Source organism: Lepidochelys kempii, chromosome 5 (assembly GCF_965140265.1).
Source record: "Lepidochelys kempii isolate rLepKem1 chromosome 5, rLepKem1.hap2, whole genome shotgun sequence".
In the NCBI taxonomy this organism is placed as follows: Eukaryota; Metazoa; Chordata; order Testudines; family Cheloniidae; genus Lepidochelys; species Lepidochelys kempii.
In genome coordinates this window covers 30349055-30365985 of record NC_133260.1, presented here as the reverse complement: position 1 = coordinate 30365985, position 16931 = coordinate 30349055, and the positions used below count along the sequence as shown (strand labels likewise).

At 39.9% G+C, this 16931-nt stretch overlaps 2 protein-coding genes across 2 annotated transcripts in view; one reads left to right on the top strand and one right to left on the bottom strand.

Moving 5' to 3' along the window:
- The first annotated feature begins 568 nt into the window (after window positions 1-568).
- SELENOP (selenoprotein P) lies at window positions 569-13392 on the top strand. The gene is made up of 5 exons (XM_073343862.1): window positions 569-672; window positions 2196-2411; window positions 6207-6419; window positions 7654-7771; window positions 11552-13392. Exons 2-5 carry the CDS (start codon window positions 2209-2211, stop codon window positions 11903-11905), a joined length of 888 nt encoding a protein of 295 aa, XP_073199963.1. The 5' UTR covers window positions 569-672; window positions 2196-2208; the 3' UTR covers window positions 11906-13392.
- Window positions 13393-13519: 127 nt separating this feature from the next.
- Window positions 13520-16931, bottom strand: part of CCDC152 (coiled-coil domain containing 152) — a 32465-nt gene continuing 29053 nt past the window's right edge. The window contains exons 7-8 of the mRNA XM_073343863.1: window positions 16243-16329; window positions 13520-13642 (exon numbers count right to left, since the gene is read on the bottom strand). Coding sequence (XP_073199964.1) covers window positions 13520-13642; window positions 16243-16329 — 210 coding nt within the window. The remainder of the gene's footprint in view (window positions 13643-16242; window positions 16330-16931) is intronic.

Here is a 16931-nt window from a genome sequence, read left to right as displayed (position 1 = left end):
TGTAAACCAGTATAGGTCCACTGGCTTCAATGGATGTACAACAATTTCTATCAGCTGAGGATCTGGCCCATCTCCTTCAACAGGAGTAAATATAAAAGCAACACAAAGTGTTGTTTATATGCACAAACACAATTTTAAAAGCAAATGGAAGTAATTGACAACAGTTGTTCACAAGGAAGGTTACCTTTCTACACATACTAGGGCAGGGTACACCACAGTCTAAGACAAATAAGGGCTAAAGGATATGAGAGCAAAAACTTGCTGGCTCAGCAAATGTGTATATATATTTTCCCTCTGTAGTCTGTTAGGTAAAGAATGTGGCTTTCAAGCCCATTCCCCTTCTTCAACTGTACCACTGCCTCCATGTCACTGGGGTGGCTGGCAAACTTCATAACCTGATATTCATGTTTGTATAAAAATACCTCCCTGCTGAATGATAAATGATTGCTACTTTCAGTGAGTTAATCAAGAAAGGATTTGGCTGCTTTAGCTAAAAGGCTTGGCTTTGCTTTGCTTGCAAGGTCGTTTCCAATGAGTTCCCCGAACTTTGAACCACATCGGAGAAGTGAGATAAACAAGGCAAGTATAAATACTAGAGAGCAGCAGCTGCTGAGGCTGTTTACTCCTGCAAAGCGGAATTAAGCAGAGCAGCCAACCAAAGGGGAAAACAGGGTAAGTGTGTTGTTTTGCTATAAAATATCATCTTGATTTCTGGTTCTGCAAAGTGTTCCTTTGTTTCTTTGGTTGTAGAGATTGATTGGGGAGCTAGAAAATTCCATTTGAAACTAACTCAAATGGCTGTTTAAAAAAATTGAAATATAGAAGAAAGTGTAATTCAGAACGAAACTTATTTCCTGTCTGTGGGGCTTGGCAAACTGTTGTTGGGCATTGTGTGCCAACACTGCAGAATGCTAAAGTCATGGAACAATCCTGGCATGTCTTGAAGTTTTGTACATGTCTGCAAGAGAATCACATGAACGGAATGCAGTTCTCCAAGTGTGTGCAGAGACCTGGAATGAAATTCTGGCTCCACTGAAGTCAATGGTTCCATAATTTCATCCCTAAAGTATTTTACCAGATTGCTTCTACAGAATTGGAGGAAAGAAAAGTCAGGAAATATGGAGTCTGACAATAAGGCTGGCTTGCAGCAATTTCGTCTGTCTGCCTGAGATCGGTAATACAAAACTTTCCTTGTATTGGAATGCTCTGGGGTTGATGAAAACGTATATTATGTATATGAGTTTCATGTATTATGTATGTTATTACATCACAGAGCACAACGGTGCGTCTGATCAGATTCTGTTGTGAATGTGGCTGTGGGATATGCAATACAATCTTGCAGCTTGTGAGGGGGAAAAGAGTAGTTTTTCAGTTTCTTTCCTAGATAATGCATGGTTTCTAAACACAAAAAGCCAAAGGGTGTTATGTTAATGTATCATTGGGAGAAAAAGAGGTTTTACAATATTTCTATGTTTTATGATGATCACAAATATAAGATGCCCTGGGTGCATGCAAGAGGTTTTGTGAGATTTAGGGAATCCTGAAATTTTGGATTTTTCATTTCCTTTTCTTTGTTACTCAGTTGTCTCTGGTGTCTGCCTTCTTTAGAGCTTTTTCTGGCTAAGGTCCAAATTTGAAAAAAAAAATCTTCTAAAAATTCTGGACTCTTTTATTCTGCTCCCAGTTTGTATAGTAGTTGCTATGAGCCAACATATACCCCTGGGGCAACTACTTTGAAGTCAATGGAATTGCACCCCAGATTGATTTGGACCAATGATCCAGATCGCTACCTGGTGTAAACTGGCATAGCACCATTGACGTCAATGCACAAATAAGTCAAAAGCAGCAGAATTGGAGTCAGTTCTGTAGTCATTAAAATTGCAGTTTGATAAGAAGAAGAAATAGGAGTAGGGAACAACTCAATTTGTTTAGTTAATATAAAGGGTCACCCAACTGGTTGGAATACTTAGATTGTCCTGTTTTCAATTAAGAAAATATCAAGGTTATCCATTAGTGCTTTCCATGGAATCAAAGGAATATTGCCAATAGCAATAAACATAGTGGGCCAAATTCTGAGCTTACTTTCTGTGCAAGCCCCAGAGAGTTAACGGCCTGCTGGTTTTGTTATGAGAATTTCAGCAACTGGAACTGCTCTGTGCATGTATCTCATTTCCTTTGTTTTCTCTCATTTGCAGCTGAAGCCCAGCCATGTGGGGAGGGCTGGGTCTGGCCCTGGTTCTCTGTCTCCTCCCAGGAGGAGGGACAGAGAGCCAGGGTTCAAGAGCCCATTGTAAAGAACCACCAGAATGGCAAATCCAGGAGCTCAGTCCAATGCAGAATTCTAGGGGCTCAGTCACAGTGATAGCGCTCCTCCAAGCCAGCTGATATTTGTGCCTGCTGCAGGCTTCCAGGTAAGGACATTTGTCTCTTCCATGTACATCTGAAAATGGGACAGAGCAGTTTTTAAAACTCAGCTATTTAATTACAACATGTATGCAAAGCTTTTATATTATAGATCGATATGGTCACTTATTTATGGCTTCCTCACCTGCTTGTGTATCAAACAGGACCCGTGACAGGTGCAGCTCCATTGACTGAGTTCCTAGATGGACAAATCCGTCCCTGTGACTCAGATTCTTAAATCACTGCCTCAGTATTCATTGGTAGATGAAGCAACCATTTAAAAGTCTTGCCATCTTCCAATTACCACCATATAAATATAAACAACAACCAACTCTTCATTAATAAAACCAAAACCAAAATAGACCTTTAAGATCTTAGGCCACACAAATGCAAATGAACCCTAGCAAATCCAGCAGAAACTGTTCCTCCAGAGCTATACTCCCACTAAGACAGGGCTTCTCAAATTGGGGGTGGTGATCCCTTGGGGGGGGGTTGCGAGGTTATTACCGGGGGGTGTGTGCAGTGTCACAAGTTGTCAGCTTCTATCCCAAACCCGCTTTGCCTCCAGCATTTATAATGGTGTTAAATATAAAAAAAGTGTTTTTAATATATTAGGGGGGTCACACGCATAGGCTTGCTGTGTGAAAGGGGTCACCAATACAAAAGTTTGAGACCTACTGCACTGAGATGTGATTTAGGGCCTGATCCTACAGAGTTTTCCAAGCATTACTCATTACCAAGAGTAGTCCCTAGATCAGTAATGGTAAACAAACTAATACAAAAGAAAATGGCAATACATTCGGAAGCTGTAAGCCAGACTCGCTACTTTTTAAGAGCTTGATCCTATTCTCACTGCAAAACCAGTCCCTAAGAGAAAGATCCATCTGAAATCAGAATGAAGCTAAAGGTGAGTCTTGTGGGATGTGGTTTTCAAAGCTGCTTATGCCTTCAGGCTCCTTTGCAAATCCTGGCCCTAACATTCAAGGGTCTCCATTTCATTTGCAATGCATGCTCAGATTCATCCATTTATGAGCATACCCTTCCGTCTGTGTTAAGGCGATCATCAGTGGGCTTCATTCTCCAGTGCCTTGCTCCTTGCATAGTCATCATTTACACCTGTGGTCAGGTCTTTCATTGCTAGAAATCAGGGTCGAACACAGGCAGTGCTGAATTTCATTGTAAACAGCTGGTTGAAATACAGAATGTTTTCTTGAGTTGATAAAAGAAAAAATAAAGGGATGACCTGAGATTCGCTAGTTCTTTCAAACTGCCACTATCTCTGACTCTTTAGTTAGTAATTTGGCAGAGCTATTGAAGCTGAGTAAAATCATATTTCTCACATATGTAAAAGACTACTTGAAATAGAGAGATCTTTATATGTTTCACTCTCTTTTTTGTGATCAGCAGAGGTAAGCTGTACAGTTACTCCTCGCTTAACGTTGTAGTTATGTTCCTGAAAAATGCAACTTTAAGTGAAATGATGTTAAGTGAATCCAATTTCCCCATAAGAATTCATATAAATGGGGAGGTTAGGTTCCAGGAAAATTTTTTTCACAAGGCATACACACACACTATAAGTTTTAAACAAACAAACAGTTTAATACTGTACCCAGTGATGATGATTGTGAAGCTTGGTTGAGGTGGTGAAGTCAGAGGGTGGAAGAGGGTGGGATATTTCCCAGGGAATGCCTTACTGCTAAATGATGAACTAACTTTTGGCTGAGCTCTCAAGGGTTAACCCATTGCTGTTAATGTAGCCTCACACTCTACACGGCAGCATGAATTGAGGGAGGGGAGACAGCATGGCAGACAGAGACACACAGCGCATTGCCCCTTTAAGTAGGCTGACTCCACTCTAAGTGCACTGCCTTTTTAAGTAGGTCAGCAAGTTGAGACAGCAGCTGCTCCCAGGGAGCTCCCTCCGTCCTGAGCCCTGTTGTGTCGTTCCCACCCCCATGGAGATGGCATAAATGGGGTGCAGGAGCAGCGGGGAGGGGGACACCCTGACATTAGGCCCCCCGCACAGCAAGCAGGAGGCTCCTGGGAGCAGCTCCAAGGCGGAGGGCAGGAACAGCACATGGCAGTGGGGGGAGGGACAGCTGAACTGCCGGTAATTGATAGCTTGCCAGGTGGCTGCTGCACAGGGAACTTAGGGGAGCAGGGAGCTGATGGGGGGCTGCCGGTCCACCCTGGTTCCAAGATCCCACCAGCTAGCTCCAATGGGCTGCTCTTCCTGCAAGCAGTGGACAAAGCAGGCGGCTGCCCATCAATGTTAGAAGGGAGCATTGCACAACTTTAAACGAGCATGTTCCCTAATTGATCAGCAATGTAACAACAAAACAACGTTAACCAGGATGACTTTAAGTGAGGAATTACTGTCCGTAAAAGCATAAGTAGGATGGATATTCTTTATTCAAGATAAATAATCTTTATTCAAATTCTAATGGAAAAAGACACATGAAAGCTGGTATTTTTAATGTATTTTTCCCCATGTGAGTAAGGGTCAACTTGTGAGTAAGGAGATAGGCCAAGGATTCCAGAGACTGTCTTTTTACATGTTCATACAGTACCTAGCACAATGGGGTGGAGCCTGTGGACCCTACCAGAATACAAAAAAATCAACAGCAGCAAGAGTCAGACAATTCTTTTGGATGGAATCAAGCAGCAGTTGCTCCCCCCTGCTCAGAACTTGGATTCCTGTTGCAGCTATGAAATCACTTTGAGTTGAAAACGGACAGAGCTGCTTTCACAGCCTGACTCTTTTAAACCCCTTCTAGAGGTTGCACTGGGCTAATATTACAATGGTCTTTATGAGTTTTTCAGTAATTGGATTTGAAAAACTAGGGATGGGATTCTGGCCCAGTTTAAGACAATGGGAGTTGTGCCACTAACGTCAATGGAGTAGACTCTGACCCTAGAAAACCAAATTTTATAATGGACCAGAGGATTTCAAGTTCTGGGTAATGAAGAATTTTCACTGTATGGTAGTTAATAATACATTCATTCAGTTTACAGAGCAAATGCATTTAAAGAACACTTCAGTAGGGTATGAAAGTATGACCACGCTGTTGCTATGTATCAAAGTCGGAACTCTTGCATTGCCAATTTTAGGGAACCGAATTTGCTTATCCTGTAATTCTTGAAGAAGATCATTAGTAACACAACCTCATACTGCATAAGTTTTATTTCCCCCTTTTATTCCAATGGCTACCATATCCTTTTTCTGACTTATTGAGTAGCTGTTATATCATCCAAAAGAGTGGGAGAGTTAGCAGCCCTTCGTTGTAAGTACCCCTTCTTGATCATCTATAGTGAGGCACTGTTTCTGCTGTGTTTGGACTGTACATGCACTCAGATGTCACACCAGTATTTGGTCATTAATCAATTATCACTCAAATACACCCGTTAGATTAAATATCTAAATCTATATCAGTAAAAGAAACAAAGGAATTGAAATGGAAAGATCAATTAAATGAATGAATCTGCTTTACCTATGTATGTAAAATATATTAAAGGATAGGATACTGTATTTTTTAGCTACACTGTGTACTCTTATAGGATCCAATCCTGGGCATAATACAAAGGACATTGATGACAATGTCAACGCTCCCATTGATTTTAATGACCCTGCTTGAAATCAATGATTGCAATGGAAGAATTGGAATTATTAGCTCTCAGATAGATCAAGGCAAATCATTGATCCATAAAAGCAAATGTCCATTTAAAAAACATACTTTATTTATCAAGAAATAAAGTTGATTCTTGCCTGATTAATGGTCTTTTTCTTTTAAAATCTCCATCAGATTGGAAGACCTGAGAGTAAAGTTAGAGAATGAAGGATTGGTCAATATCTCATACTTGGTGGTTAATCATCAAGGAATCCATTCCCAACTGAAAATTCACACACTGAAGGAGAAGGTATCGGAGAATATTACTGTATACCAGCAGGATGAGAATCAAACTGATGTCTGGACTACCTTAAATGGAAACAAAGATGATTTTCTTATCTATGACAGGTCTGTATATAAAGGAGAAATTAGGAAATGATTTATATTAATTTACAGTGTTGTATTTTGTAACCCAACAGAATATTTTCTCATTTGCTTGCCAAAAGCCCTTTATCTCATAACAAGTGCATCATATTCTGCTTTTCTAAATGCCATTAAGCAAAGTCTTTTTCACCTTTTACAGCCAGAGAAGAACTAATATGGACCAAATTTTGCTGTTATTTAAATCAGTGTAAATCTGGAATAGCTTCATTCTTTTCAGTGCAGTTACTCTGGATTTAGATCAGAGTAACAGAGCAGAATTTGGTCGAGGATTCCAATCACACTTGCTCATTTTTTATATTTACACAACACTAGGACATCTGATTCTGAGTCTGATTTACACAGAAAATTTATTTAGCATATTTAATCTGAGCCTAAAAGGCTGTTTGTGTGAGAAAAGGAGGGGTAAATCCATTTAGACATTTGTGGGTTTACTGAGTAGAAAGAAAATATTTGTGTTGCTTAAATAGGATTTTTTAAAAAAGAAATAACTATGTAGATGAGTTAACAGTATCGAAGGTCAATGTCCTTATCTACAGCCAAATCCTGGAGCATAGAGCAAAGTCCAAATAAACATATTTTCCTCATGTGAAAACATCCTAGGTTTGATGAACTAAACCTCAGCCCCATCTGAGTACCCTGTCTGTGCCATTTCATGCAGCATGGAAACAAGAAGCAGGTGTAGCTCACAGCTCCTATCTACATATGGAGTTTTCACCCAGTGCAATGCATGGATGCACCAACTACACCCGTAGCTTGTCCACAATCCCTCCCTCTGGGAAGTTGTGCGATGATCTTTTTGTGCAATGATCTTTTTCCTGGAGAGAAACGTGTGCATGGTGTTTCGGTTGCTGTTGCTTCGCCACCCCCATGTATCAGATTGACAACTGCTTTTGTCTTGTTGTAAACAGCATTCCTAGGATATGGCCCATAGTCTTTATTCAGGCAGAGCTGGGTGTAAGGAAGAGTTCTATTTTTACAGAATTAAGTTTACGTTTGCAATATGTTGAAACTGCACATTATAGATATTTAGATTGTAAACATTTGGGGACAGGGAGCATCTTTCTGTTCTATGCTTGTACAGCACAGTGGGGTCCTGGTCCGTGACTAGGGCTCCTGGGCAGTACACTAACACAAAGAATAATAGTAATAGATATTTTCTGGGTTTTTTGTATAACTGTAAATCTCATTCTCTTCTTAGGTGTGGCCGTCTGGTGTATCATCTTGGTCTGCCTTATAGCTTCCTGACTCTCCCATATGTGGAAGCATCTATTAAGACTGCATACTGTGAATACAAGTGTGGAAACTGCTCTTATATGGTATTTTCCTAATTTTATTCTTTTTTTATATATATAAATATATTGGGAGGGGAAGTGAGATTGACTGATGTTTAAAGGAACTGTTTCTACCTGATTAATCCCAAAAGCCATTGTTCACCAACCTGGCCATTTTATGGCTCCTCAATTATTAAGTAATTTGTTACACATTTTTCAAAATGGATCAACTTGAGCTCAGAAAAGATTGAAATATAAGGGCTAAATTGCTGCCCTTGTGTAAAAATGTGAATCATTTTGAGAAATCTAAATCCTGGCTTGGCTGCCAATTCTGTTTACTTAGTTGTGTGTATAATCAGCAAAACAGAAAACCAACAGAGTTCTGAGATTCTCTTGTCTTTCTAATTAATGTGACTCATTCTCTAGATACTTCCTAACTTTTGAAATGATCATTAATACCTCTGTAAACTATAAAATGTCACATTTGACTTATTTTGAGCACTTCTGAATTTGCCTTTGGGCCTGATCTTGGTCCTGCTGAAGCCAATGATAGTTTTACTGTTGAATTGTATGGGTGAAAACCTAGCTTTATTGAAGTCAATGGCAATTAGGTTGGATGTGTAATTTGTACATACTGGGTGAAATCCTGGTCTCGGTGAAGTCATTGACTTTAATGAGGCCAGGATATTACCCATTAACCTTAGTGATTTGCTGATATGCATAATACAACCACTGCTCGTGCTGCTAGTTGATAGGCAGCAGAAGGGCAAGTGCCTATTCTTCTCATCTGGGGAATATGAAGCCAACCAATGGGCTGTGCAATTGGGCCGTATCAGAGTGAAATAACTGCCACCAGTTAATTATAGTGGATTTGAAAAATTCACAAAATTGGGAAAATTAACTAACAGGAAGCATTTAGCAGTTTACAATACGTTAGACTGCTTACTGCATTTACTAGTGCTGACCACAAAAATCCCTTGCTGCTTTTGTTTTCTTATCTTACTGCTTTTCACTAGTCCACTTTATGAGCCCTGAAGGTATGCCTACACCGCAGCTGGGAGAATACTTCCCAGCTCAGGCAGACAGAAATAAACTAGTTTTGCTCAAGCTAGCATGCTAAAAATAGCAGTGGAGCCAAGGGTAGCCTGGGCAGCAGCTTGGGCTAGCCGCCTGAGTATATACTCAGGGAGTCCGGGCGGGTTTGTACTCAAGCAATCCCTGGCCACACTGTACAGGGACACAGGACAACACCTGAAGCCAATCCTCTAATAAACTAACTAACGATGTATTAACTAAGAAAAGAAATAACTCTCTTACATAGAAGATTAAAGCAGATGAACATACACACACAAATGAGGTACAATATTAAGTTCAAAAGGTAATAGAAGCTTCTATAAATAAGTAAACTTTTATGTCCTTTGGGGCTAACCCAAGCCAAGCAACTTGGGGATCTCTCCCTTATGTTTAAGAATGTTTCCACTGAGAGTCCAGAGTCTAAAAGATCCAGTTTCTCCTTGTCACACCCTTCCTTCTCCCCTTCACCCCAGAATCCAAGCTGATGAGATGAGCACTCTTGCATATAACCTCTTCTTGGGGGGGAGCAATTGACAAAGTCTTTGTTCCCCCAATAGCCCATTTGGATTCAATAATCCTTCCTGACGGAGATAACACCTCTTGGGGTAAACTAATGTTTCACACTTGGTAATTCTTCTCCCCGACTGTGGGAAATTTAGTGTCTTAAACATATGTATAATTACAGAGAAAGCATTTAAACATTACCTTATAACATGGAATACAATTATTATAAGTAGGATTAATACATGCAGCATCCTACAAGCATTCCATAAAGTTTCACATAATCCATTGATGTTTGCAGTGTAGTTATAGCCATGTTGGTGCCAGGATATTAGAGAGACAAGAAAAATAATAAAAGACAAAAAATACCATATCACCAATGGGGAAGCACTTTTCACAAAGTGATCACTCCATATCAGATCTCTCTGTCCTTGTCCTCAAAGGAAACCTGCACAACATCTTCAAAACATGAACCTAGGTGCTTAAATTTATAACTTTGCTAGACACCAAAAATCATGGTCTTAATAAAGATACTGGATTTATGGCTTATTATAACAATCTGTTACCCACTAACCCTCATTTTTGTGTCTGATTACTGCAAAAGTGTTAACAGGCCACTTCACATTGAATGGTCTGATACAATATGTGTTAACTACTTATGCAAAACAATCTATTCCACTTTGTGTTTAGCTGTGACACTCTGGGTATGTCTACACTGCACAGTAAGCCCAGGATTCAAACTCAGGCTCAAGCTTAACCCTGGTTCCATCTACACACAACTCTTGCTAATCCAGGGCTTGGCTCCAGGGGGTGAATGGTTCAAGCTTGAATCAAGCCAGGATCCAGGGTTCAAGCACTGTTGCTTTTCAGTCCCACTGAACTAGTGCTCTGGGAGTCTGCCAAAAGTATTCCACAACCCCCAGGCCAACTTTCTTTGTCAACAGACAAAGACAAGTTTGGTGGACCATCAAGTTTTGCGAGACTGCACCATGAACAAAGGGTTAGAGCAACCACATTTTGGGAGGGCACTAGGAAGTCTGGGATATGGGTGGTTGGACTTGGGCCCACATCATGCAGTATAAATGCAGGAGCCCCAGGTTGGGACCCAGGGCTCAACAATTCCTAACCTGGGGATACAAACGAGTGTAGATACTCAAACCCTATGTTAACAAACCCAGGGCTGCTTACTCAAGTTCTGCTCACCCTGGGCTTACTCTGCACTGTAGATGTGCCCCCAGTGAACCTTTCCCAGACCTGAAGAAGAGCTCTGTGTAGCTCAAAAGCTTGTCTCTTTCACCAACCTACTTTGGTCCAGTACCAGATACTACCTTACCCACTTTGTCTTGCTAATAATCCACTGAAACAGTATGACATTAAGTCATTACTAAAATGGGCTGGATTGAAATCAATGACCTTGTGAAAAAGAGAGCGTTTTCATATTCTGTTACTAGTCAGTTGAGGCATTCAGTTTCCTCAGCTTCATTTTTTTAAACATCTGAATTACTCTGTTTCATGTGAATATGCACCTGGTAGCACAAAGCAGCTTGATAACTGAAGTGATTTTCTTTCTTAAACCTCATGTCCTTCACAAATTTCTGAAATAATATTTTGCAGGTTACAAATAAAGGAGTTTCTCTTTAGCTTAGCTGGAAATCTAAATACAACTTTAGCCATGTGGCCTAGTGTACATAGTTGCTCTGCTGGCATAGTTATTTAGGGCTAAATTGTGCCATTAAGACACAGCCTGAAGTAAGTGGCAGAGTATACGCATAATGCACCTGGGGAACGTAGGGAGACACTGTGCCTCAGAGAAAGCCCTCAGAGGCACAATTCCTCCCCAGCTTCCCTTCTGCAATGGGGAGCAGCAATTGATGATACCCTTTGAGATGCTGAAAAATTCCCCCAGCCAGCTGACCTGCTTCTCCTTCCCCAGGCCAACTTACTTCTGGTGAGAGCATCTTTTGCATAGTTCCAGCACTCCCGTGAGTGCTGGGATCTGCAATGCACGTTGCCCTACTGCATCAAAATCTAGCCTTTAATTTGTTCATGTTACAGTCATGGCTTTCAAAAACATATTTAAAAAGGATAACTTGAACAAAAATACCTAAGCAATGACAATATTTTATGTTGATTTGATTAAGCCTTTGTTTTCAGTTACTGTAATAATGACATCAGTTAATTGAGATTTTAAAACTAACCCTGTTTACTTCAGATGAGTGCATTTTTATTGTATGAACGTATATTTTCCAGACACCAGTCGTTGAAGATATATGCAAAAACATATCTCAGACAGCAGACAAAAAGACAACTGAAGAAGCACTGAAGCCACACAACAACCATTCACACCACCACAGTCAACATAGACATCATGGACACCACCACCAGGAAGGGGACCAGCTTTCAGAAGATCAGACTCAACAGGATGCTGGTCAAGCTCCAAGACATCATTCCCACCAGAGCAGTCAACGTTATAATAGGGTTGTGGGTCATAATAGACAGGGTCAGAAAGGTAATCAACCAAATGTAGAAACTGCCCCACAAAGAGAAGTGGGGAAGGTTCCTACACAAATTAAGAGGCCTTGAAAAAAAGGAACTGCCAGCTGAAACAATCAGTTAACCTGTAACTGGCAGAAAGTGTCACAGTCAATTTCTAGTAGCTGATGTTGACACTGCCGACACCTGTTGTTTGAAGAATCAGAAAATGCAGCCACCTGACACTGTCAGGAAGAACTCCCATCTTCCTGCAGGTGACATGGCCAGCTGTTAGCAGAGAACATCACTGAATCTTGACAGTGACGTCTGCCCACAGCTGCTTGACGTTCACCAGCAGCAAGTGAGCATGAAACATCTGACACCTGACAGTGAGACGGAAAGACAGGAAACTGAGCATGAAAAGCAAACTAAACATTTTAACATCAGGAAAGATCCCTTCAATTTTAATGCATTTAATTGTAATACAACTTGTAATAACAAACTTCAAACGTATCAGATTAATACCCTAGACAGGAAATGGAAAAGCGCACAGAAGTTAAAATATAACACTGAAAACAATTTGATGTGTGTTACAATACCATTAGTAGAGGGTTATTTTTCTGGGTTTTTTAAAAAGTAAAATTACCTAAGCCATAGTTTGTTTTTTCAGTGCTAGTTGAAGAGTGTCTACAGTATTTGGTTAATTTGTCTTTCTCGTTTCTCTCCTAATATTCTGCTTGCATTAATGAGGACAGAAGCATAAACTATAACCTAGGGGCTTCTGTTTGATATTTAGCAACCAAGAATAGAAGAAAGCCAGAAAAGACATTCTAATAATGTTTTACTACTTATTTCTGAAGAACACGAAATATTAAAAAGTTAATTTTTTTCTCAATTAAAAAAGGAGCTATGAAAGTGATCCAACCATATTGTTTTTGATGCACACGAAAAGCTTATTCAAGAGCAACTTGCCATAACAATGTTTAATTTCAGCTGTAAACTATATGACAAAAATTGCATTGTTCAAAAGTAATAATTGTTGTACTTTTTGATAGTCTTATAGTTTAAGGACCAGATCCTGTATCAGGATCCATTAGCAAGGACTCCTGTACCTTTGTGAAGCCCTACTGAAGACAATAGGATTCTGCATGGGCACAGGGGGCAGTGTTAGTAGATCTTGATGTGGAATCAGGGCATGAAACAAGGTTATGAATCAAATTCAATCCTGGTATAAGCAAACACAACTCTCACTGAATTGCACCTATTTATGCCAGGGTTAAATTTATCCATATATAGATTATTAATGTAACTTACGAATGAAACTTGTATAATGTCTCTCTTGGTGTAGTTATTCTTACAATTTGACTATCTTAGCTGAACTGAAAACAACGTAGTGTTTAATTTGAAGGATCATGGAAGAAAGAAAAGAGAATAGAGGTGAATGCTTTGAAAGTACATGCCATAGTTAATGATGGTTTAATAGGGAAACTGTGTCTCCTACAAAACCTGAATCCTTTTATGGTGAATGCTAATAAGCAAGAAAGCAGTACTGAATATAAAGAGAATATAGATGTATGGTATATTTGATAAGGGAGTTTTCAATAAAAAAATAGATGGCATTCCAGAGTTGCCTTATATTTTGTTTTCACTTTCCAAGTGCATAGCTTGTGCTATTGCATTTATAATGTATTTTTCAGTTGTATTAAGTCAAGAAACCATTTCAGTACTGCATGTTCAAAGTTACTCTCAAAACCGCCTCCGTTTGAGGAGGGAATCTGGACCATTGCTGAGTCGTTGCTCTAAGTCTTTAATAGTGTTACGGAGAATTTCAATTTCCTTGTTTTTTTCTTCCTGGAGATGCTGAAGTTTCTATAGAAATATAAATAAAATGGTTTTGGTAATTAAAATTTGGAAGTGAAATACAGCATAGGGGTACAGTGGAGTCGCATCTTACATGGGGGTTAGGTTCTAAAGACAGCGCGTAAGGCGAAAATCGTGTATAGTCAAAAAGAGAGAGAGACGGAAGAATGAAAGAATAAAAAAGGGAGAAAGATGACTTCAATGTCATTATGCACAAACCGGAGTGCCTCAGGATGGCCAGGAGCATTGTCTATGATCAGCAACACTTTAAAGTCAAGTCCTTTCTCTTCAAGGTACCGCTTGACCTCTGGAATGAAACACTTGTGGAACCAATCCAGAAATACTGCTGCTGTCACCCAAGCCTTTTTATTTGATTGCCAGAACACAGGCAGGAGATTTTTGTTCTTGCCTTTTAAGGCATGGGGATTTGCAGCCCTCTAGAGCAAGCCTGGCTTTATTAAATGCCCAGCCGCATTGCCACAAAACAACACAGACACATGGTCTTTAACTGCTTTGAAGCCAGGGGCTTGTCTTTCTGATTTCGAAGTGTAGTGCGGTTGGGCATTTTTTTCCCAGAAGAGCCCAGTCTCGTCAGCATTAAAAACTTGTTTGGGAAGAAAGCCCTTTTCTTCTGTGATTTTCTTTAATTGTTCGGGGTAGGCTTTTGCTGCCTCTTCATTGGCAGATGCAGCTTCACCAGTAGTCTGCACGTTTTTGAGGTTGAAGCGGTTCCTAAAACTGTTAAGCCAACCTTGGCTGGCTTTGAATTCCTTCTCATCAGAAGGCTGTCCCTCTTCGTTGGGAGGTATGAACAGCGCGTAGAGGCTAAGAGCCTTTTCTCGCAACACGTTGCCATCGATAGGCACAGGTTTACGGTTCATGTCTTCCAGCCATAAGTTTAATGCCTTTTCAGTCTTCACTGAAGTCTTATCACGCACCTGGCTCATCACCTTAGCAGTTACTGGAGCACTTGATGCCACGGCTTGACAAATTTCTCTCTCTCGAATCTTGATGGCACGGATGCTAGATTTGTTGCGGCCATATTTATGCGCCACGTTGGAGACCGACATACCGTCTCTCAATAAGTCCAACACAGCCAGTTTTTCCTCCAGCATTGGAACAGATCGCTGTTTCTTTGGTTGAGTACCAGATGAAGTAGTTGGCTTGCGTTTAGGGGTAATGTTGTGCAAAAAAATACGTATCTTTAAACACTAGAATCACACTCAGTACAGCGAGATGCTCACCGGACCGGCAGGCAGACCCCTGAGCGCTCTCCCGTCTACTCCTGTACAGTACTCCACCGCCGTGAGTTATTGTTGTTTTTCTTTTTTTTTGCCACATGCGTATAGTTGAATTCACATAAATTAAATGCGCGTATGATGCAACTCCACTGTATCAACACAACATGATGCTACTAATGAAAAATTATCCTAAGTACAATAATGAGAACATAATAATATGTATTTTACAAGGATAAGTCTCACAAAATCCTCTTTCTTTGACAGCTTAATGGCCCTAATCTAGAAAAGCATGTACACAATGCACAAGTTTAACTTTAAGCATACAAGTACTGTCATTGAAGTCAATAGGACTATTCAAGGTAAAGTTAAACATGTGCTTAAGTGCTTTGTTGGTACATGGCCAATCTTAAATCCCACAATCCTCACTTTACACTGGAATGAAAGCAATAGTAGATGTTTGATTGTGTATGGGTATTATTTTAACAAAATATATTTAAACATCTACAAAAAAATTCAAGCTTATTTGAAGGTTATGTGCAAATGGCAGTAAAATTAAGTCCCTGAAGCAAGGGATCATGCATATACTTAAAAAAATCCACCTGGTGCTATGTTTAAAATTTTCAGAGTTTATTATTATTACATACACTTTAAGATATATAATAATAATAGTAAATCCTCAACCCTAACCCCTGACCTCCATAAGCTGGCACCAGAATGGTTCTGTAGTAACCGTGACATCATCATACTGGAAAGAGCATAATCAATGAAAGCTGGAAGACCATGGTGGGGCTGCATGTCATGCATAGCTGCCAACATGTGACAGCTATATACAGGAATATTTAGGGCTCAATCCAAACTCTATTGAAGTTAATAGAAAGAGTCAGCAGGCTTCAATAGGCTTTGGATCAGGCCCTTTGTTGGGGGATGCACACTGCAATTAAATCCACTGGTTGTTGCTTCCTCCTTCTGGACAGTTTTCCAGGATACTGGTGGTGTGATTGAGGCAAATTATGCCTCTCTTTGGAGCCTCCGCTAAACACACTGGGGTTGTATAGGAGTAACTGATGATAGAATCTGTTCCCTAGAATCCTTAGTGCTGGGGATGACACATGAGCTGGAAGGATCACAGCTTCACTTTCAGATACATAGAAAAATAATTGTTTTACTTGGTAAATGAGCAATATGGTTTGGAGCCATGGTGGCACAATAAACAAGGAGTGGCACATTACCATTTTTACAAAGTCACTTTTCAAAGCAAGCTGCACTTTAAAACCTTGCATATCATACAGAAATACCAGCTAGGTACTCTATAGCAACAGTATTTGCAACCCACAGACATTTTTAGGAAAAAGCTATTAAAACACATACCCTTCTGTAGATATTTTGAGGCAAGACAGTGGTATCTGGATATGATTTTGTTGTTTTATTCTGAACTCTTGCTAGTTTAGCATTGAACTGAAACAAAAGGAAAGGACAAAAATCCCTAATATTTACACTGACCCAACAGAAGAAAACATTTTCATAAAAATAGGCATAATTTCCACATGTTTTTGCACCATAATGTTGTACCTTAAAATTAAAATGGTCAGGGTGAGCCAATTAGTTTTTTAAAATTAAAAATTAATACAATTACAAGTTGACAGTGTCCCTTTAAAAATATAGGCCCAGGCCCTTGGTTCTTGTGGTTCAGAGGGGCCATAATATTAGTTTGCCAACCAGCTGAGGATTTTCCCCAACTGTAGGGAGTGTGTCTGGGCAAAAGAAGGCTCTGCATACTCTTAATTAAACCAGCCCCAAGTTTGGGTCCTGAGGAGAGCTCATCCCAACCAGAGATTCATCCCCTATTTTATTATTATTATTATTATTATTTTTAACATTTAGAGCATTTGAAATCTTTGCTTAGTTTTTCAGTAGCAGTGCAGTGGCTTTAAAACCTCAGCGGTTAAATAAAACTCCAGTCCTGAAGCTTACAGTACCTATGCAACGCTCCTCTGAAATCAGTGGGTTGCTGCCAGTGCATTGCTGGATCAGGGCCTCAAGCTCTCAACATTTTTAAA